Genomic DNA, 20,634 nt, shown 5'->3' on the forward strand with positions numbered 1-20,634 from the left:
TCCGGTGTGTATGTGTGTGGGCACATACATGCCATGGTGTGAGGTCAGAGGACAACATTTGGGTTTTGTCTTTCCACCATGTGAGTTCTAGGGATGAAACACAAAGTTGCAAAGCTTGTGTGACGAGTTCCTTTACCCCATGAGCCGTCCTGCTGGGCTCAGCATGCCAATTTAAAGCCAATATCCCTTTTCTTCAGATCCAGGGGTCCAGGTCCCAGCCTCCTGCCTCAGATCCAGGAGACCACACCCAGGCGTCCTTTCTTAGACACGAGTCCAGACCCCACCCTCCTCCCTCAGACTCAGGAGTCCAGCCCCGATTTCCTCCTTTCCCCACAAGAGGTATGCAGGAAGTACTGTTGTTAAATATTATGTAGAGGAGGAGGCTCATGGTTCATTCTACGGGGGTTCCCTGTCTGGAAAAAAATGGTAATGGTTGGTACCAAATTGTTTTTTTTTCCCCCCGAGACAGTGTTTCTCTGTAATCCTGGAATTCTTGTAGATCAGGCTGGCCTCGAACTCGGAGATCCACCTGCCTCTGTCTCTGGAGTGCTGGGAGTAGATCCCAGCTGTTTAAAAAAAAAAAAAACCAAACCAAACCAAACACAAAACCCCGACCCCAGGACGCCTTTGGATTGGTTGAGCGTGACGACACCTGCTGGCACGCCCGTCAGCCTCGGCTCCGCCCCATCTCCTGAAACTACGATTCCCAGCATTAAGTGCGCCGTGGGCCTGCCTCCCCAAGAAGCCCCGCCCCCGCACTTGGCCACGCCCCGGGCCGTGTGGTAGTGGCCGCGTCCTTCCACTTCCACGCACGTGTGTTCCTGAGCTCCCGCGTTGGAGCGGCCTGCAGTGCAGATCCACCCACACGCTGTTCCCCAGGCTGGAATGAACCGCTTTCTGCTGCCCGTGTCCGTAGTGGGCACGGTGATCGGCGGCACCGTGCTGCTCAAGTGAGTCTGTGCGCGTCTCCGGGCGCGCTTGGCGGTAGGCCTGCGGCAGGGGACTGCCCAACAAGGCCAGAGAAGAGTCCATTATCCTCAATCCTCACTCCTGGATTCTCCCAGTTTACCCGCCAGCACCGCCTTTCCCGACGAGCAGGAGGGCGCGTCACTTCCCCAAGGTCACCTAGGGAGAAGGGGTGAGGCCCGGACCTGGTGCACTTTTTGGTCTGCACCACCATTTACTTTTCCTCCTCCTTCCTTCCTTATTCACTCTTGCTGCCTTCTCTTTATTTTTTTCTTCCCTTCTCCTCCCCCCACTTCTTTCCTTCCGTGCGTTTTTGAGACAGGGTGTCACTATGCAGCCCTGGCTGGCCTAGAACTCACTCTGTAGACCAGGCTGACTGAATTCACAGAGATCCACCTGCCTCTGCCTTCCGGAGTGCTGGGATCAAAGGCGTGCCACCACGCACAGCCTACACTTATTTTTTTCTTGCATGTATGATTTCTGAGATTAGAAGAGGGTGTCAGACACCCTGGAACTGGAGTTATGGATGGCTGTGAGCCGCCATGTGGGTGCTGGGAACTGAACTCAGAGCTCTTCCTGCCGAGACATCTCTCCAGCCCCATGCTGTATATAATTTGATCATATCTACTGCCCACTCATGTTCTTCAACTCCCTGGACCCCTTCTGACACATCCTCCTTCCAACTTCATGTCCTTTATTTTATTTATTTATTTTGAGACAGGGTATCATGTAGCCTAGGCTGGCCTTGAGCTTGCTGTGTAGTTGAGGATGACCCTGAACTCCTGATTCTCCTGCCACTGCCTCTCAAGTGCTGGGTTTGCAGGTCTGCATCACGCCTGGCTGTAGTTTTTTTTTTTTTTTTTTTCCAAGACAGGGTTTCCCTGTGTAGTCCTGGCTGCCCTAGAACTCACTCTGTAGACCAGGCTGGCTTTGAACTCACTGAGATCCTCCTGCCTCTGCCTCCTGAGTGCTGGGATTAAAGGTGTGGGCCACTACCGCTGGCCCCAGTCTTTTGTTTTTTGTTAAAAAATAGAAATGAATGATGGCCACCTCACGGAGACTTCCCAAGTGTAGTCCTTTGCTGAGACCAGAGAGGGACACCGTGTGTTTTGGTGCTTTTGTGTGCTCAGAAAGGTGGTGGACCCCAGATCATAAATCCAAGCATGAGGCAGACAGACAGAATTCACTCAGCTGTTCCTCACTTCAGGGACTATGTTGCTGGTGGGGCTTGTCCCAGCAAGGCCACCATACCCGGGAAGACGGTCATCGTGACAGGAGCCAACACGGGTATCGGCAAACAAACTGCTTTGGAACTGGCTAAAAGAGGTGAGAGCACCACCTCCTTTGGGGTTTTGAAGAGATTCGTGCACACCGGTGTGTATGGCAGCCTTGTGTAAAATAGCTCAAGGGGCGGAAGCATTCCGGGTGCCCATTTGCAGACAGACAGAATGTGGCCCATCTGTACATTGGAATACTACCAAGCTTTCAAAAGGAAAGGGATTTGGACATACTCCTGTGCGATGATTCTAGAGGCTGTGAGCTAAGTGAAAAAAGCCAGGCACACACAAAAGACTCCTGTAGAATTTTGCTTCTTAGAGTAGTTAAAAAAAAAAAAAAATCTGTTTTTATTATGTAATGTGTGTATGTTGGGAGTGGGGTGGGGTTTGAGCTTTGCCACCGTGCGCATGTGTGTGTGTGTGTGTGTGTGTGTGTGTGTGTGTGTGTGTGCGCGCGCGCGCGCGCGCGCGCACGCACATGCTTGTGGAGGACAGTAGACAACCTCTGCTGGCATGTCTCAGCATCTCAGAAGAACAGTATTACTAAGCTTACTGCACATTCCCATACATCCCCAAAATGTTCCCATCTTCCCACAAGTTCTTAGAATACTTCATGACCCTGAAGATACCTTCATCTTTTATTCATCACCCACCACACCCTGATCCTCCCCCGACCCCACCGCTACCCCAGCCCCGGGGAACCTGTGTCTGCTCTTTGTTTCTGGATTTGCCTGTTCTGGACATGTCATATAAACGGAAGTGTGTATGAATTTTGCATCTGACTCACTGAGTGTCGTGGTTTCAAGGTCCATTCACTGTGTTGTGTGTCCTTCCGTGTGTTACTACCTTTTATGGCCGAATAGTATGCTATTGCATGGATAGACTACAGTTGGCTTATCTATTGATTAGTGGATGGACATTTGCTAGTGTGTGTGTGTGTGTGTGTGTGTGTGTGTGTGTGTGTGTGTGTTGGGGATAGTGGGCCTCTTGTTTGCCAGTCAGCTGCTCTACCACTGTGCCCCACCCCAGCCCCTCACTGGGGGATTCTAGGCAGGGGCTCTACCACTGAGCCACACCCCCAGCCCCTCACTGGGAGATTCTAGGCAGGGGCTCTACCACTGAGCCATACCCCCAGCCCCTCACTGGAGGATTCTAGGCAGGTGTTCTACCACTGAGCCACACCCCCAGCCCTGTACTGGTAGATTTTACTGCTGAATTACATCCTCAGCCCTGATTTTTACTTTTTGAGACAGGTTCTTACTAAATTGTCCAGGTGGGTCTTGAACTCACTGTAGCCTAGGCAGACCTTGGACTTGCAATGCTCCTGCCTCAGCCTCCAGAGTCACTCTGGTGATATTTGGGTTCCCCTCTCTTGGTTATTTATTACTAAGACCTCTTGTATACAGATTTCATGTGGGTACATGCCCTTTGTGTCTGTTGGGTAGATATGTCGGGGTAGGCTTGTTTCCTTTTCATGTTTTCTTCTGGGCTTCCAGGAGGCAACATCATTCTGGCCTGTCGTGACATGGAGAAGTGTGAGGCGGCTGCGAGGGACATTCGTGGAGAGACCTTGAATCCCCGTGTACGTGCCCAGCACCTAGACTTGGCTTCCCTCAAGTCCATCCGAGAGTTTGCTAGGAAGATCATCAAAGGTAGGCAGGAGGACACTGACTTTTCCAGCCCAGGTTTGGAGCTTCCAGTCAGTTCTCTGAGGAACCCGAAGCCAGTGAGTGCTGGAGAAGAGGCTGGCCAACGTGGTCTGCTGGCTGAACTCAGCTACCACCTGTTTTTTTTTATTATTTTCATAAGATCAGCTGTGCCTACTCATGAGCGTCTAGCGTGACCTGGTTTGTGGACTGTTGGCATTCCCTCAGAGTAGGAGGGGGGGGAGAATGGTCCCCATAGGCTCTTACGCTTGAATGCTTGGTCTCCAGGTAGTGGAACTGTTTGGGAAGGATTAGGAGGCGTGGCCTTGTTGAAGGAGGTATGTCACTAAGGGTGGCCTTTGAGATCTCAAAAGCCCACACCATTCCCAGTGAGCTCTCGCTGCCTCGTGGGTATGGGTCAGATGTGAGCTCTCAGCTGCTACCCCAGCACCATGGCTGGCTGCCTGCTGCCTTGTTCCCCACCATGATGGTCATGGACTCTAACCCTTTGAAGCTGTGAGCCTCAGATAAACTCTTTCCTCTGTGGTTGCCTTGTTCATGGTGTCTGAGACAGAGGGGCTAGGGGAGGTCACTGGACCCTCATCTGAGTGTCTAGACACCCCTCCCAGCCATTTGTATAGAGTTTTTCTCTGAACTGCTCATGGTCTCTGGGATCTCGGGAAGAGGGGCTCCATCTGTGTGGCCATGGACACAGACCTTCCATGCAGCTCTGGGGTCACCTGTGCTCTTGCCCACATCCCCTTACTGTGGCCTATAAGTAACCCCGATAAACTAACGGGTTTCCCAGGGTGAACTTAGTGGGCTGGAATTTTGGTTTGCCCTTGGGACCTTAATAATATTATTATTATTTTATCTTAAAGATTTTTTGTTGAGCCGGGCGGTGGTGGCGCACGCCTTTAATCCAAGCACTCGGGAGGCAGAGCCAGGCGGATCTCTGTGAGTTCGAGGCAGCCTGGGCTACAGTGAGTCAGGAAAGGCGCAAAGCTAACAGAGAAACCTGTTCGAAAAACAAAAAAAAAAAAAAAAAAAAAAAAAAAAAAAAAAAAAAAAGATTTTTTGTTTTTCTTTGTGTGTATGTGTGAGTGCCCTCAGACACCCGAAGAGGGTGTTGGAGCCTCTCCAGCTGGAATTACAGATGGTGCTGAGCCTCTCTTTGTGGGTGCTGGGAACCGAACTTGGGTCCTCTGGGAGAGGATCAAGTACGTGTAACCACTGAGCCGTCTCTCCAGCCTCTCTGTGGGACCTTGCAAGGAGGAAGGGGAAGTAGACACTGTTTGTAGGGTTTGGGCAGCTCAGGGCTCTGAGTTCTCCTTTTCTTAGTAGAGGCTTCCACTCTTTCCAGAGCTAGTAAGAGGGGATCGCTGGGCCTACACTGGTTGTTCCAGCCACAGGGTTTATGCTGAATACTCTTTTTCTTGCTGGGAGTCTGGAATCTGGGCAGTTAGTCTGTTTGGGTGGTTGGAGTCAAGAGCCGTACCCTGGGCGATGAGTAACAGCAGACATTTACTCCTTACTGTTCTGGAGGCTGGAAGTGCAAGACACTGGCAGATTCTGCTTCTGGTGAGGCCTCGCTTCCTGCTTCATAAGTGGCACCATGGCCATGTCTATGGTGGAGGAGTGGATGGGGAGGGTGTTGTGTGGTATTTTGTTTGTGTTCTGACAAGTGAAGCTTGCTTAGAGTCAGAGGGCGGACCTAGCTACGAGTTGCTTCCTACCTCTCTCGTCCCTCCGTTCAAAGGGCCTAGGTCCTCTTTATGCCCTGCCTTATCACTTCCTGTTTCCTCTCTGTACAGAGACCTCTATGGTTAACTAGTGGCTAGCTCCGTCCTCTCTCTGACTTCAAACAAACTTTATTTGTCAGAACACAAACAAAATATCACATAATAGGAGGGAGCCTCTTTTGTGAGTGTAAATATAATCCTGAGGTTCTGTTCTTGTGACCCAACGCCTACAGAGAACCAGAATTGATAGGATCCAGCTCTCTCTCATATATATATTTGTATATATGTATGTAAGAACACATGAAAACACACACTCACCCACACCAAGGAATTGGTTCACACAGGTGTAGCGCTGACAAGACCCAGATCTGCAGCTTGCTAGCTGGAGACCCAGGAGATCTGGTGGATGCAGTTTCTGCCCAGAGGTTGCAGGCTCCAGACTGGGTTGGGTTTGAAGGCAGGAGAGAGTTGCTGTTCCCACTGGAAGGCCTTGGGTAGAAGAATTCTCTCAATCTCTGTTGTTAGTTGGGCTTCTGAAGATTGGGTGAGGCCCACCCACATCAGGGAGGGCTGTCTGCTGGCTTCACGGTTTGCTGATGTAAATATTAATCTCCTTCAAAATGTAATTTGGTCATGTTTGACCAACTCTCTGGACATCCTGTGGCCCAGCTATGTGGACATATAAAATGTACCATCCCATCCAGTCTTATCACATTTATTATATATATATGTGTGTGTGTGTGTGTGTGTGTAATTTATATGTATATAAATTTATGTTTATTATTTACTGTGTACCTATGCATACATTTATACATATTTATGAATTTAGTGTGTGTTTGTGGGCACACATGCACACCATGGCTCCCATGTGGGAACCAGAGGAGAACCTGCAGAAGTCCACTCTACTCTACCTTTACATGGATCCCAGGGACTGAACTCAGGTCGTCAGGCTTGGGAGCATGAACCTTTACTTACTGAGCCCCCAGTTTTACCACCTTCTTAAAAAATTTTTTTTGAGATAAAATCTCACATAGAGGCCGCCCGCAGAGGCAGACAGACCCAGCAGCTGACAGGGACATACAGGCCCGGCGGTGGAGACAAGTGGACGCAGTGGCTGTGGCGGCGGCCAAAGGGTGGACAGGCCCGGGACGGAGACGGGCGGACGCAGCTTGGAACTGGGACGCCTTAGCCCCAACACCTGGGAAGAGGCTATCTCTGTGGGTCAGAACAGGGCGAGTCTGGGCACTCCGTCTGGGGACAACCCAGGGCCCAACTGCTGATCCTGTGAAACCCAACAACTTGGAGGTGTTGGTGAGACTACCCTGCTCAGCTGAAACCCATCTGGGAGAGGATTCAGATGCCTACAGTTTGAAGTCTGAAGAAACAAGATCAGCTGAGGAGTTGACAAATGAACAAAATGTGACCTGGGAACACAGAAGAAGGCGCTACCCAGCCACTAAACCAGATCACCAGAATCATAAGTATATAATCCACCGACTGAAATCAGCTGTCCCTGAAGAAACAGCCCAATAGGACCAAATTAACCAAGAACCCCTACTAAACCAAGACTCACTGGGGGATTCTGGGCAGGGACTGTACCTGAGCCACACCCCAGCCCCTCACTGGAGTTTCTTGGCAGGTACTTTACTCCTGAGCTCCATTCTCACTCAGTCCCACCGTATCTGTTTAGGAGTTCAACTCAGAGCGGATCCTGACTGTGCAGGCTGATGGATGGACCAAGTGGTGGGGATGTGTTACCGTGATTAGAAACACAGCATCCGTGATGCTGGAGGACAGGAGTCAAAGGGAGGACCAAGAGTCAGATCCGGGTAGTGGGGCACAGTGCTGCAGTGTAGCAAGACTAGCAGCTGAGTGCGGTGGTGCTTACTTCAGAATCCCGTCTGCAGCTGGAGTGGAGAAGGGCAGGACTCATCATGGCGCCCGGTTTTCTGGTGATGCTCAGGACACGGATGAGTCAGAAGGGCCCTGGGTGTCAGGTCATGGGTGATCCGTGTGCTGCCGGAGGGCAGTGCCTGGAGCTCTTTCCTCGTTGAGTGCCCTTTGATGATCCCAGGGCTCAGCTGGCAAATTCTGTACTTCTGTCACACGAGGGCTGACTCACCCCCTTGTTTCCTTCCAGGTGATGTGAAAACTGTCACGTGTCAGTGTTTTGAATGGAAGTGTAGCTTGAGGCAACTGTCAGGGAGCGCAAAGCGTGTTCAGCATGCTAGATTCCTTTATTTGTCTGTCTGTCTGTCCGTCCGTCTTTCCGTCTACCTACCTACCTACCTACCTACCTACCTACCTATTTTTTGGTTTTTTGAGACAGGGTTTCTCTGTGCAGTTTTGGTGCCTGTCCTGGAACTCACTCTGTAGCCCAGGCTGGCCTCGAACTCACAGAGATCTGCCTGGATCTGTCTCCCGAGTGCTGGGATTAAAGGTGTGTGCCACCACCGCCCGGTCTCCTTCATTTATTTTTTTAAAATTATGTATGTGTATGAGTATTTTTCTTACTTGCATGTATGTGCATCACATGTGTGCAGTGCTTACAGAGGTCAAAATTGAGCATGGGCTCCTCTGGAACTAGAGTTACAGATGGTTGTGAGGCACCATGTGGGAGCTCAGAATCCAACCCAGAACCTCTGGAAGAGCAGCCAGTGCTCTTAACCTCTGAGCCATCTCTCCAGCTCTTTGTTAACTTTTTTTTTTCCTGGTTAGTTTTTTTTTTTTTTTTTCTTCGAGACAGGGTTTCTCTGTGTAGCTTTGGTGCCTTTCCTGGAACTCACTCTGTAGCCCAGGCTGGCCTCAGACTCACAGAAATCCGCCTGCCTCTGCCTCCTGAGTGCTGGGATTAAAGGTCTGTGCCACCCCCCTTCCCGCCCCCCGGCCCTTGTTAATTTTTAAATTACATTTAATCTATCTCTTGTTAATCTGTCATCCATCTGTCTGTCTGTCTGTCAGCTGTATCAATCTGTCCGGCATGTGTGGGTGCAGGTGTACCGTAGCACACATCTGGAGGTCAAGGTACAACTTGCAGGAGCAGTCGGTTCTCATGTGGGTCCTGGGGGTCAAACTCAGGTTGCCCGGCTTGGCAGCAGGCTCCTTAAGCCATGTCAGTGACCCTAGCTTCTTGTGGCGGGAACGAGAATCGAGTATTACCTTCAAGTGACCCACTTCAAGTGACCCACTTCAGCTAGCTGGGCCATGGTACCAAAGATTCTGTAAGCTCCTAAAACAGGAGTACCAGCTGGTGTAAGTGTTTAGACGTATGGGCTTCTAGTGTGTGTTCGCGCATATGTGTGTGTGTGTGTGTGTGTGTGCATGTGTGTGTGTGGAGGTCAGAGGAGTCCGTTCTCTGTTTCCATCATGGGGGTTTTGGGGCTTGACCCCCAGGGTATCAGGTGTGGCAGCAAGCGCCTTTACCTGCTCAGCCATCTCCCTTGTCCCTTTTTGAAATGTTGAGACCAGCTCTCTGAACTGTCCTGCCCTTGAACTTGCAGTCCTTCTGCCTCAGTGTCCTGAGTAGCTGGGATTCCTACTCTCTCCAAACACTGCTGGCTTTTTTCTTCACACAGGTGTTTTACGTTATTTATTGTGTTTGTTTGTGTGTGAGCACGTGTGGGCGTGGGCACGTGTGGGCGTGGGCATGTGTGGGCGTGGGCATGTGTGGGCGTGGGCACCAGCAAGCACCTTTGTCCCCGGAACCATTTCTCCAGCCCCTTTCTTCCCTGTGCAGCTACTCTGTTGAGTTCCTTTCTTTTTAATGATTGAATGATGTGTATGTCTGTGGGTATGCGAACGTGAGTGAACTGGCTCCCCCTGTCGCTGGGGTTGCGGGAGATGGTGAGCTGCCTGATGTGGGTGTTGGGAATCAGTCAAACGTGTGTCTTCTGCAAGACCAGGATGTGCTCTCAGCCACCAAGCCGTCCCCAGCCCAAGAGAGTTCCTTTTCGTTTTCCTTTCTTTTAATAAAACCACTTATTAGCCTGAGAAACCTCCTGTGGTTAGAAGTTACGGATGAAGTAGGAGAGGCCTCCTTTGAGTGTATTTGGTTTTCAGTCTTGCTGGAATGTCTGTTTCAGGAAGGCAGTGACCTCGACTTTCCTCTCCACCCGGTATTTCCAGCGCTCAATCATAGGTGCTTAGAAAATACTTGTTGATTGAATAGTAATTACATGTTTCTACCAGGCAGGTACTATTATCTTTTTTAATGAAGGAAGAAACTGAGTCACAGAGAAGCTATGTGAACTGCCCAGTGTTAAAAATCTGGTCAGGTTTTTATTTTTTGAGACAGTCTCACTCTGTAGCCCAGGCTAGCCCAGGACTGTAGGCAGGAGCCACCATGTCAGGCTTTAAGTCTAAGATTTGAACTCTTTTCTGCCTGGCTCCAGATCTGAACTGTCCCCGCCCCCTCCCCCACTCCAACCCTGGGAATCAAACCTGGGACTTTGTAGACGTGTGGTGGTTGGTTCTCTACGTGTCGGGTTTTAGAATTATCCAGGAGATAAACTTGTGGGCATGTCTGTGAGGGAGTTTCTAGATTGGATCGTTGGGGTAGACCCACCCTACCTGTAGGCAGCATCATCCCGTGGACTGAGTAAAAAGAAGTGATTGGGGCATTTTATCTCTGCGTTGGGATTAAAGGTGTGTGCCTCCAGGCCCAGCAATGATTTATCCTATTTTACTAACTTCTTTATTTTTGGTTACATATATTATGTGTGTCTGCACATGTGGGTGCAGGTGCCCGCAGAGACCAAGAGGGGGCGATGAAGGTCCTGGGGCTGGAGCTACCAGGTGGCTGTGACTCCTGATGTAGGTGCTGGGAACTGAAGCCCAGTCCTCTGCAAGAGCAATGTATGCTCTTAACCTCTGGGCCATCTCTCCAGCCCTGGGTCAAGGTTTTGCTTTATTACCCTGGCTGGCCTTGAACTTGTCATCCTCCTGCCTCAGCCTCCCCAGTAGCTTGCTCTACTGCTCCAGCTGTGGCTTGGAGCTTGTGTTCTTCATTGGTGTCCTACATCCCAGTCCCCCACGAAGTGAAGAATGAGAGCCTGGTCCACGTCTCTCGGGTTCTAGACACCCAGTTCCTTATCTCCACTGAAAATATCTTGGAAGTGTTACGGATTCAGTGACGTCTCTGTGTGGGAGACTCCTGGGGTCTGAGCAGGGGATCTTGTTTGGAGGTAGGCCCTTTGTAGAGATTATCAAGTTGACGTGAGGTCATCAGGATAGGTCCTACCTAGGTCAGTATCCCTGGTGTTGGCATCATGGGAAACTGGGACACAGAGGGCTGGGCACGGAGGAAGATGATGTGAAGAAATATAGGGAGGAGTTGGCCATCTAGTAGCCAGGGTTTGGGGCAGATTCTCTCCTTAGCTCCAGCTGGACCAGCTCTTGCTTAGGTCCTCATCCTGTGTCTTGGCCATCTAGTTCTCATTTTTTAAAGATTTATTTATTTTTGTTTTATGCGTAGGAGTATTTTGCCTGCCTGTATGTAGTACCATGTTCAGGTCTGGTGCCCAAGGATGCCAGAAGAAGGCCTTGGATCCCTTAGAACTGAAGATGTGGACAGTTGTGAACCACTGTCCTAGTTAGGGTTTCTGTTCTGTGACGAAGCACCATGATCAAAAGCAAGTTGGAGAGGAAAGGGTTTATTTGGCTTACACTTCCATAGCACAGTCCATCACTGAAGGAAGTCGGGACAGGGACTCAAGCAGGGCTGGAACCTGGAGGCAGGAGCTGATGCAGAGGCCATGGAGGGGCGCTGCTTCCTGGCTTGCCCAGCCTGCTTTCTCACAGAACCCAGGACCACCAGCCCAGGGATGGCACCACCCACGATGGGCTGGGCCCTCCCCCTTCAATCACTAATTAAGAAAATGCCCTACAAATTAGCCTGCAGCTTGATCCTCTGGAGGCGTTTCCTCCACTGACGTTTCCTCCTCTCAGATGACTCTAGCTTGAGTCAAGTCGGCATAAAACTACCCAGGGCAGCCACCCTATGGGTTCTGGGACCTGAGGCCAGGTCCTCTTCAAAATCAGCAGGTGGTTTGAACCACAGAGCCTATTTCCCAGCCCCAGCTTCTGTGGTTTAAGTTGCTTGGCTTGTAGCATTTTGTGATGTCAGCCAGAACAAAAGTCTGGGGTTCTCTTTAAGAACAACATGTATTCTTAACTGCAGAGCCATCTCTTCAGTTCCTATTTATTTATTTTTTTCTGAGACCTGGTGTCTAGCCCAGGTTGTCTTTGAACTCCCCTGTAGCCTGAGGATGGCCTCAGCCTTCTGAAACTCTTAACCCTTCCTGAGTGCTTGGAGTACCACTGTTGCCACCACACCTGCTTTATGTGGTACTGGGGATGGAAGCCAGGGTCTGGTGCATGCTGGACAAACACTACCACCTGAGCTGTATCCACAGCCCCGGGGACCTCACTTTAACCAGATCACCTCTGTGACGATCTTACCGCCAGTCAGGGTTGTGTGTTGAGCTACTTGGGATCAGGCTCAGTACGTGGCTGTGGGACTGAGGTAGAGGCTGCTCACGCCATGGCCGACCAGTAAGCAAGTGGGGCTAGAACCCAGGACACTCTGGTGATTTTCAGGACCCGTCCCCAGCGACCAGCTTCTGCCAGTCAGTGCCCATCACTCTAGTCTTTGTCTGTTGTCCCAGGAGGACACGAGCCCTGTTGCATCAAGGCATCCATGATCTTATGTGAGTGGCGTTCAATCATCTCTACAAAGGTCCTGTTTCCCAAAGTATCCACCTTCACAGGGGCCAGGGAGACAGGAATGCGTATGGGACACTGTCCTCCCTCAGGCCCGGGTGGAGTCCGTCCTCAGCCCTGATCTGTCTGTCCTCACCCGTGTCTTCCAGAGGAGGAGCGAGTGGACATTCTGGTCAACAACGCAGCCGTGATGCGGTGCCCGCACTGGACCACGGAGGATGGCTTTGAGATGCAGTTTGGTGTCAACCACCTGGGTGAGGTCTGGGCTGAGGGCTTGATGGTTTCCATGGGATGAGAGTGGGTTCTTGGTGGGGAGTCACCCACTCTGGGGGGTGGAGTCATGTTCCGTTCCTTTAAAACTTATTAATGTATGTGTCTGTCCCATGGACTGGGTGAGTCTTCATTTTTTTTTCCTTCTATTACTTTTAAAAATTAGCTTTTAGGTCGTCATAGAAGGGATGGTATTTTCATACTGTGTGTCCTTAGACCTTGGTCTCACTCGTTACTCTCTCTCGCCCACGGATCATCCCTCTGCCCTGTCTTCCTTCAGTCAGTCCTCTTTCAAAGTTGTATTTTTGAGGCTGTGATAAAACACCCTGGCAGGAAAGCAGCCTAGGGAGACAGGGCTTGCTTATCTGGCTGGAGGTTCCGGCCCCATCACTTCGGGAAGTCAAGGCCACCGGGACTTGATGAGGCTGCTCACGTCACATCCGAGGTCAAGAGCGGGGCGATGCATGTGCGCCGTCCACTCTCTGGCTAGATCTTCCCGCATCAGTGACCGTGATCAAGATACCCGCCCACAGACCTGGCCACAGCCGGCCTGACCCAGGCAGCTCCTCTCTGGGGCTGTTTTCAGGCTGGGTTGTGCAGATTGACAGTGAAGACCTCTGTTTCTTCCCTTCTGTTTCTCTCTCTCTTTTTAAAAAAGATTTATTTTTATTGTGTGCGTATGCATGTTGCCTGCATGTGTGTCCATGCACCACGTGCATGCCAGTGCCCTCTGAGGCCAGAGGAGGGTACCAGATACCCTAGGATAGGAGCTATGAGCAGCCATGTGGGTACTAGGAATTGATCCCGAGTCCTCTGGAAGAGCAGCCAGGGCTCTTAAATGCTGAGCCATCTCTCAGCCCTGATTTCAGTATTCTTTATGGCCTCTTATTTTTGCATTGCATGTGTCTATCACATTTTTTTTAAATTTTTCTTTCTGCAACCAGGTGGTGGTTGAACCAGGTGGACACCTTTAGTCCTCGCACTGGGGAGACAGAGGCAGGTGGAATCTCTGTGAGTGCCTAGGTCAGCCTGCTTTACATAGCGAGTTCCAGACAGCTAAGGTCACATACAGTGAGTCCCAGTCTCAAAAAGAAATTGTTTTTAACTTTGAGAATTTCATATATGCATATATGAATGTGATCATATCTACCCAATATTTCTTCTTTCCAACTCCACCCATATCCTCTGCAACATGCTCCCAACTTCATGTCTTTTGAAGCCCAGGCTGGCCTTGAACTTGCATCCAAAGATGACTGTGAACATCTATCTGATCCTTCTTCCTCCACTTCCCAGGTACTGGGATTACAGGCATATGCCACTGTGCCTGGCCTTTTTTATTTTTCTCTTTGGGATACACAGTCTCGGTATCACATTTTCTTTCTCTGTTCATCTGTGATGACCATCTAGGCAGGTTCCACTCTCTGGCCGTTGGAATCAGTGCAGTGCAGATAAACATGGATGAGCAGGTGTCTCTGTGGGTGCTGACTTAGAGTCCCTTGGGTCTCTGTCCAGGAGAGGTGGAGCTGGGCCATACATACAGTAGTGCAGTGTAGAGAAGTCCACACTGATTTCCACAGTGGCTACGCCAGTTTACGCTCCACCAGCGGTGAGCAAGGGTTCCTCCCACGTCCTCGCCAGCATTTGCTGTCATGTTTCCTTGGCGATGGACATTGTGATCAGGCAGAGATGGAATCGCAGAGCAGTTCCCCTGATGGCTGAAGATACAGAACACCTTCTCAGATATCTGCTGGCCGTTTGCATTTCTTCAGTTGAGGACTGTCTGTTCGGTTCGTTAGCCTGTTTATTGACGGCGTGATGATTTTGTTCTTTAACTTTTGCGTTCTTCCCAAGTCCTCCTTTCTGCCGAGGGAGGGAGGAAAGAAGGAAGACAGGCTGCCATTTCGCCACCAGAATAGATACGGTTAAAAAAACCCAGTCTGGGTGTGGTGGTTTTGATGAGGATGGCCCCTGTAGGCTCATACATTGGAGTGCTCCGTTCCCAGTTAGCGGAGCTGTTTGGGAAGCCTTAGGGAAGTGGCCTTGTTGCGGAGGTCTGTTGTTGGGGGTGGGCTCTGAGGTTTCAAAAGCCCGTGCCAGGCCCAGTGCCTCTTTCTTCCTCTGCCTGTGCGTCAGGATATAATGCTTTCAGCTCCTTCCCTGGCACCATGCCTGCCTGCCACCGTGATTACCCTGGACTGGCCCTCTAAAACTAGGCAAGCCCCCAATTAAATGCTTTCTTTCGTGAGGATTGACTCGGCCATGGTGCCTCTTCACAGTCATAGAACAGTAACTAAGACCCGGCTTGGTGTCGGACACCTTTGACAGCTTGCTTGGCGGCTGCAGTGAGGGGACAGCCACTCACACACCCCTGATGGAAGGGAGAAGGTCACCTTCAACCAAGCGCCCCGCTTCTGCATGTACATGGAGCAGTGAGGGAGGGTGGGGACATCTGCCTAGCCTGATGGATCAGCGGAGGTCAACCCTGGTGATTAATGGGATGACAGGGGTCACAGCCAGCTTGCCCTCACATCCAAGAGGTGTATACCTTTAATCCCTGCAGAGGCAGGAGGATTGCCTGAAGTTCAAGGCTAATCAACTGAGTGAGTTCCTACCCATCAGGCAGAACTACAGAGTGAGACCTTGTCTCCAGAACAGAACACTTGCTGCTAAGCCTGATGACCTGAGTTCGATCCCTGAGGCTTGTGTGGTGGAAGGAGAAAACCAGCTCCCGAAGGACGTTCTTACCTCCACGTGCATGCAGTGGTGCATGTGCCCACCCCTTCCCAAATAAATGTAATTGGAAAAAAAATATGAGTTCAAGGCCAGCCTGGTCTACAGAGTGAGTTCCAGGACAGCCAGGGCTACACACAGAGAAACCCTGTCTTGGAAAAAAAAAAAAAACAAAAACAAAAAAAAGAAAAACAAAGAAATATCAACTGATATACACATGAATCTTAAGTTTTTTTTTTTTCTTCTCCTCAGAAAAACAAAACAACTCCAAAACAAAATAACAGAAGTGGGTGAGGATATAGAGCAAGAGGAGGATTATACTACTGCTGGGCATGGAAAATAAAATTGTGGGGCTGGAAGATGGCTCAGTGGTTAAGAGCACTGGCTGCTCTGGTGTAGGGCCTGGGTTTAATTCTGAACACGTCTGTAACTCCAGTTCCAGGGGATCCACTGCCCTCTTGTGGCCTCCATGGGCACTGCATGCATGTTTTGTACAGATACACATGCAGACAAAACACACATATTTTTTAAAAAAGTAAAATAGAATAGCCATTGGAGAAAAGTGTTTTCTTGTCATACTTTATACAGGTCACTTTCTGTTGACAAACTTGCTGTTAGAGAAGCTGAAGGCCTCAGCCCCTTCACGTATCATCAACCTCTCATCCCTGGCTCACGTTGCTGGGCACATAGACTTTGATGACTTGAACTGGAAGACGAAAAAGTATGACACCAAGGCAGCCTACTGCCAGAGCAAGTTGGCTGTTGTCCTCTTCACCAAGGAGCTGAGTCGCCGGCTACAAGGTGTGCATGCTGTGATCTTTTCTGTTCTCCTTCCTTCCTCTCGGTGTCTGGAATAGTTCTATAGCCCTGAGCTGGTGGGCAAGAAGTAGCTTTGGACACTGTGGTCAAAAGGATGGCATCTGTACCACCATGCCCCTTTCCAGTGCCGGAGGCAGACATCACTAATCAATCATAGTTCTACTGATTGCTCTTTAGTCTCATTCAGCCTGCCTTGATCAGACATATTTATCTTGGATAGCTTTCTGAGCCTCTGGTGTTCTAAGCCAGTTGTTGTGAACTTGGAGTGTTTTTGGTTTCCAGGGGACATGTGTCAATGTTTGCAGACATGCCTGTAACAACTGGGTTATTGAGAAGTTGTTCCTTGCTTCTCAAAAGTTGTCTGTGGCCAACAGTTCCAGCCACCTTTGGGAGACAGTCATGATTGTAACATCTTATATCCTACTCCAGTCCCCTGCTCTAGACTCCGGTGGGGGTGGTGGAGCTCAGAACTGTGGATCTGTCATGTCCTCAAGCCACATGACAGAGCCACGTTGTAAGAGGAAGCCACTTGAGAAGGAGTTTTCAGAACACGGAGGGTAATGTGGGTTCAAGCGTGGGAAACAGCCTAGGATAGGGAAGACTTGGAGTGTAGTGGTGGCTACAGCAGCCTTCCAGGCAAGGGGCAACCTGGTCTTTTTTTCACTAGTCTTGTGTGTGCCTGTTTGTTTGTGTGCACATACATGCACGTGGTGTGGTGTGTGTGTAAGTCAGTGGACAATGTTGGGTGCCATCCACTTTGTTTTTTATTTGAGACAGCATCTCTGCTAGGCCCGGAGCTCACTTCAGTGAGTCCCCGGGATCTACCTGTCTCTGTCCTCAGCACTCACTAGGGACCACAAGCCTGCACCACCACAGACATGCGCTTTGATCTGTGTCCTGGGCGTCACACTCAGGACCTCCTGCTCGCGTGGCAAGCTTTTTAACAGCTGAGCCATCTTCCTGCCACTCACCAATCTCTGCTTTTCCCAGGCACAGGCGTGACTGCCAATGCTCTGCACCCCGGTGTGGCCAGGACAGAGCTGGGAAGGCATACAGACATACACAACTCTGCCTTCTCCAGCTTCACACTTGGTGAGTCCCCTTCCAGCGTGGTGCCCCCTCACAGAGCCCTGTCCCTGTGCCCTCCTAGCTGGGGATCCAGGACTGTCCCTCAGAGACTGTCACTTTTTGTTGATTCTGTCTCTCTCTGACTGGGTCTCACTGTATATTTCTGACTGGCTTGGAACTTGGTGTGTAGACCAGACTGGCCTTGAACTCACAGAGATCTGCTGCTTCCACCTCTCCAGTGCTGGGATTAAATAACTGTGTCATCATGCCAGGCAATTTTTCCCCTCTCAACATGGCCTTATATAGACCAGGCTGGACTTGAACTCATTATGTAGATAAGGCTAGTCTTAGACTTTTGACCCTCCCACCTTCTGAGTGCTGGGATTGTAGTGTGTGTCACCATGCCTGCCTGCTGGCTTTTCCTCTCTCTGCTCCCTCCCAGGTCTTCCTGGGGTAGAAGATGGGCCATTGTTCTATGTGGTTCTGGTCTTGGATTGACAGAAAACAGGCCAGAGCCCCATTGATAAATAAGAAAACCATCTTGGCAGGGGAGGAGTGGATGGGGCGGGAAGAAGGGAGGTGGGGGGAGGGAACGGGAGGAGAGGAGGAAGGGGAACTGTGGCCGGTATATAAAATAAATGAAAAAAAATTTAATTAAAAAAAAAAAACGCAAAACAAACAAACAAAACAAAAAAAAAGAAAACTGTTCTAGAGGCTAAGTCTTGAGCTGACTCCTAGAGTGAGGCTGTGCTCAGCTTCCCTCAGAACTGAGTCACCCAGGGAAACACATCTCCCAGTTTTCACGGCATCTTACTGTGTGGACCAGGATGGCCATGGACCTGTGATCCTCCTGCCCCTGCCTCCTGAGTGCTGGGACCACAGACACTTCTCCCCATGCCTGTCGCTTTGAGTCAGTTTCCTCCTCTGTGTAGCGAGGTCCACGGTAGGGCTGCCCTCAGTCACGGGAGACGAGGTGAGAGCGCCCGTAAATCGGCCTGTGCAGTGCCTGGCCAAGAATGTGGTTTAACCCACAGCCAAACATTAGGAGGAGAGAACCAAAACTGGAGGTCTCCATTGGAGCCCGCCCCTTGGAGCTCAGGGAACCCTGCAGGAAAGGAGGAGGAAGGATTGTAGGAGCCAGAGGGGTCGAGGACACCATGAGATCATGGTCCACAGAGTCAACTAAGCAGGGCTCATAGGGGCTCACAGAGACTGGACTGGCAATCACAGAGCCTGCTTGGGTCTGTGCTAGGTCCTCTTTATGTATGTTATGGTTGTTAGTTTGCTTTTTTTTTTTTTTTTTTTTTTTTTTTTAAATAATGGGACTCCTAACAATAGGAGTGGGAGGTGTCTCTGACTCTTGCCTGCTCGTGGGACCCTTTTCCTCCTACTGAGGCGCCATGTCCAGCCTTGATGTGAGGGTTTGTGCCTAGTCTTACTGTATCTTGTTATATCCAGCTGGTATCCCCGGGAGGTCTGCTCTTTTCTGAAGGGAAATGGAGGAGTGGATCTGGGGGAGAGAGTGTGTGTGTGTTGGGGGGGACTAGGAGGAGTGCAGGGAGGGGAAACTGTGGTCAGGATGTATAGTATGAGAGAAGAATTAAAAAAAAAACCAAGAGTGTAATCTGAGTCAGTAGATCATTATAACTGGCATTTATAATCCTTGAGAACCACGGAGTGAGCAAGTATCAAGAATTTTAACATAAGAGTACCACGAGATACATTTGGTAAACTGAGGGCTGGAGATGTAGCTCAGTTGGCAGACTGCTTGGCTAGCATGCCACGAAGCTCTGGGTTTGATCCCCAGCATGACATAAAATCAAACATGATGGTATATGCTATCCAGTACTTGGGAGGTGGAGGCAGGAGGATAAGAAATTTAAGATAATCTTTGGCTCTATAGTGAGTTCAGGGCCAGCCTGGGCTAATGTGTTCCTGTCTGAGAAGAAAGAAGATTATTTTCAGGAAGGATAGAATAGGGGAAAACGTACTTTGATTTTTCTGGGAACCTCCAGGGAGGCTTCCTGTAGGAGGCAGCTTTTGGATTCATCCCTCTGTTTGGAGGGGTTTGTGGGGATGTTGCCAGGAAGGGACCTTTAGGTCGAGGGAGCTGCAAGGACAAAGCCTGGAGGTGGCTCCGTGGGACTTCAGGGCAGGTTCCAGCCTCAGGGATTGGGGTTTCCTGAGGATAGAACAGGGAATTTTTCTTTTTCTTTTTTGACTGAATGTTCTGTGGTTGATTGTAGGGCCCTTCTTCTGGCTGCTGTTCAAGACTCCCCAGCTGGCGGCGCAGCCCAGCACGTACTTGGCGGTGGCAGAGGAACTGGAGAGTGTTTCTGGGAAGTACTTTGATGGACTCAGGGAGAAGGCTCCATCTCCCGAGGCAGAAGATGAGGAAGTAGCCCGGAGGCTTTGGGCTGAAAGTGCCCACTTGGTGGGCTTGGGCATGGCTCAGGGGTCCGCTGGGAGGGGACATTCCCTCCCCAGATAACCTTCAAATATCCAGATGGAGCTTCATCACAACTGCTGGCTGCCATGCCCTCATCATCCTTTAGGGGCAGTGTTGGCACTGTCAGACTCTCAAGAGCATGGATGCTGGCCGCCATGCCCTCATCATCCTCTAGGGGCAGTGTTGACACGGTCAGACTCTCGACCATGGATGCTGGCCGCCATGCCCTCATCATCCTCTAGGGGCAGTGTTGGCACGGTTAGACTCTCAAGTCCATGACTGCTGGCTGCCATGCCCTCATCATCCTTTAGGGGCAGTGTTGACACTGTCAGACTCTCAAGACCATGGATGCTGGCCGCCATGCCCTCATCATCCTCTAGGGGCAGTGTTGGCCCTAGCGTTTATTGTTAGCCGGCCCCATTCAGTTGGACCACAGCTGAGCATTGGGGAGGAGGACAGGTACAATGTACTCTGTTGGTTACTGGGGAGCTGGTCTATGAGGGGTCTCCCTTGGGAATGGTTTTGGGCAGTGTCCAAAGACAGCGGTAGCCGTGGTGGTGGACGGATGGGTCTACTGTTAAAGATCGGGAAATCAGACAGATTCGGCCAGTCATGGCTCTTTGTGGGCCTTTGCAAACTTCTCATTCCTCTCCGAGACTTGGCAGTTGTTTCAGGAAAGCAACTGGGGGAGGAAAAGGGCTTATTTTTGGCTTATAGGTTCTTGTCCATCATGGAGGAGGGAAGCTGAGGCAGGAACTCAAGGCACGAGCTTGAAGCAGATGCCAGTGGAGGTTTGCTCCCAGGCCTACGTTCAGATACCTTTCTTTTATTTTTATTATTATCTTTTTACAGAGAGGTTCTTACTCTGTAACTCTGGCTTTCCTGGAACTTGCTATGTTTCAGTTCAAGACCAGGCTGGCCTTGAATTCACAGAGATCTGCCTGCTG

General features: G+C 50.4%; 1 protein-coding gene across 4 annotated transcripts; it reads left to right on the plus strand.

Moving 5' to 3' along the window:
* The first annotated feature begins 769 nt into the window (after window positions 1–769).
* On the plus strand, window positions 770–20,634 carry LOC114688722 (retinol dehydrogenase 13). 4 transcript variants are annotated; one of them, XM_028863248.2, is made up of 7 exons: window positions 770–950; window positions 2,174–2,292; window positions 3,740–3,895; window positions 12,501–12,605; window positions 15,940–16,152; window positions 17,161–17,262; window positions 19,485–20,634. In XM_028863248.2, exons 1-7 carry the CDS (start codon window positions 886–888, stop codon window positions 19,727–19,729), a joined length of 1,005 nt encoding a protein of 334 aa, XP_028719081.1. In that variant the 5' UTR covers window positions 770–885; the 3' UTR covers window positions 19,730–20,634. The 4 variants fall into 4 exon arrangements, with proteins under 4 accessions (XP_028719081.1, XP_028719082.1, XP_028719083.1 ...); XM_037202153.1 differs by lacking the exon at window positions 770–950 and adding an exon at window positions 995–1,138; XM_028863249.2 differs by lacking the exon at window positions 17,161–17,262.

This window comes from Peromyscus leucopus, chromosome 1, assembly GCF_004664715.2.
Source record: "Peromyscus leucopus breed LL Stock chromosome 1, UCI_PerLeu_2.1, whole genome shotgun sequence".
Lineage (NCBI taxonomy): Eukaryota > Metazoa > Chordata > Mammalia > Rodentia > Cricetidae > Peromyscus > Peromyscus leucopus.

What these genes read in the sequence shown, in the direction of transcription:
- LOC114688722 (XM_028863248.2), top strand. Translation starts at nt 886, where the DNA reads ATGAACCGCTTTCTGCTGCCCGTGTCCGTAGTGGGCACGGTGATCGGC. An exon ending in GGCGGCACCGTGCTGCTCAA is followed by an intron (nt 951 to 2,173) that starts GTGAGTCTGTGC and finishes TCCTCACTTCAG; the next exon opens with GGACTATGTTGCTGGTGGGG. An exon ending in TTTGGAACTGGCTAAAAGAG is followed by an intron (nt 2,293 to 3,739) that starts GTGAGAGCACCA and finishes CTGGGCTTCCAG; the next exon opens with GAGGCAACATCATTCTGGCC.